This window comes from Sinocyclocheilus grahami, unplaced genomic scaffold (assembly GCF_001515645.1).
Source record: "Sinocyclocheilus grahami isolate Dianchi unplaced genomic scaffold, SAMN03320097.WGS_v1.1 scaffold1193.1, whole genome shotgun sequence".
NCBI classification, from domain to species: Eukaryota; Metazoa; Chordata; class Actinopteri; order Cypriniformes; family Cyprinidae; genus Sinocyclocheilus; species Sinocyclocheilus grahami.
Genome location: NW_015506372.1, coordinates 450,449 through 451,913, shown reverse-complemented (window position 1 = coordinate 451,913; position 1,465 = coordinate 450,449). Strand labels below are relative to the sequence as shown.

Here is a 1,465-nt window from a genome sequence, read left to right as displayed (position 1 = left end):
GCCTGAAAATAGTCCCCAGCACGCTCCTTGTGCAAGCAGGTGGTCACGTTGGTTATGTTGACGGAAGTTAGCCTATTTTCATATATTATAGGCGTATATTATCAGGCGCTGCATAATATAATTGCGCCTGCTGCACCCATGGTACGGCAGCAAAGTTCCTTGATTATTACGCCGAAAATGGCGTAAAACGGTAAAACTCATCAAAATAAAGTGTTAGCACTATTAGCAGTGCTGATAGATACCAAGTACAGTACATATAGGAAACAAAAAGGAAGCACAATGTTCAAAATGCTTTCTTAATGCACCCATGGTACGGCAGCAAAGTTCCTTGATTATTACGCCGAAAATGGCGTAAAACGGTAAAACTCATCAAAATAAAGTGTTAGCACTATTAGCAGTGCTGATAGATACCAAGTACAGTACATATAGGAAACAAAAAGGAAGCACAATGTTCAAAATGCTTTCTTAAATGTGAGGATTTGTTATTCTTGTAAGTTACTACCACTAACTTACACTATTCAATATGGCTTTTTTTTTATTAGATGCGGAACACTAAAATTGACCTTTTGGAGGAAGAACTAAAACGTCTCAAGGACAACCTCAAAGATCAAACTCATAAAAACCAGTCAATGGAGGATAGTCTGGCTCGCTATCGGCTGGAGCTGACTCAATCTAAAGAAGAGCTTATTTCTATGGAGGAGATCAAGAGAACCCAGGCTAGACAATGCAGTACTACTCGGGAAAGCCTGGACAGCACCCAGAATCAGCTGAAGAACTTGCAAGATGAGGTGTCCCGCCTCACCTTTCTCATCGAGGAAGAGAAACGCAAACGCAGGCTGGCTGAGGACCGATACACCACCCAGCAGGAGGAGTATGAGCTCGCTGTCCGCAAGAGACAGAAAGAACTCGAGGAGCTCAGTTTGTCCAAAAGTCAGTTTGAAAGGGCCATCAAAGAAAAAGAGCGGGAGATTGAACGGCTGCAATTACAGCTGCAGGATGAGGCCTCCCGGCGCAATGCAGCAGAATTAGAGACCTCAAAGGTAAGAACACAGTTAAACCAGGACATTAATAGCCTAAAGCATACTTTTGAATCTGAGATCCACATCACCAAGACCAGTGTGCTCAAGGCAACACAGCAGAAGGAGGAGGAATCGACAACTCTAAGGTTTCAGCTGGATAGGTTAAACTCTGAGAAAAGAGACCTGGAAGAGGAACTTAGAAAGCTGCAGCTTTCGTTCTCCCAAGCCGAAGCGGCACGAAGGAAATCAGAAGAGGACGCTCATCAGCAGAGGTCAACCGAGGGGAGCAGGTTCAAGAAGGAACTGGAGTCACAGATTCAGGTCATATTACGTCAAAAGGAAGAGACTGAAACAAGACACAGAGTGGAACTGACAGAGGCCAACAGAGCTGGTCAGGAAAAGGCCCGTGAGATTACCTTGTTGACCCAAAATCTACAAGACGAGAC

At 44.3% G+C, this 1,465-nt stretch overlaps 1 protein-coding gene across 1 annotated transcript in view; it reads left to right on the top strand.

Moving 5' to 3' along the window:
* LOC107567868 (desmoplakin-like) overlaps positions 1 to 1,465 on the top strand; it is a 61,189-nt gene that overhangs the window by 55,484 nt on the left and 4,240 nt on the right. Inside the window, exons 23-24 of the mRNA XM_016253642.1 lie at positions 408 to 414; positions 543 to 1,425. Coding sequence (XP_016109128.1) covers positions 408 to 414; positions 543 to 1,425 — 890 coding nt within the window. The remainder of the gene's footprint in view (positions 1 to 407; positions 415 to 542; positions 1,426 to 1,465) is intronic.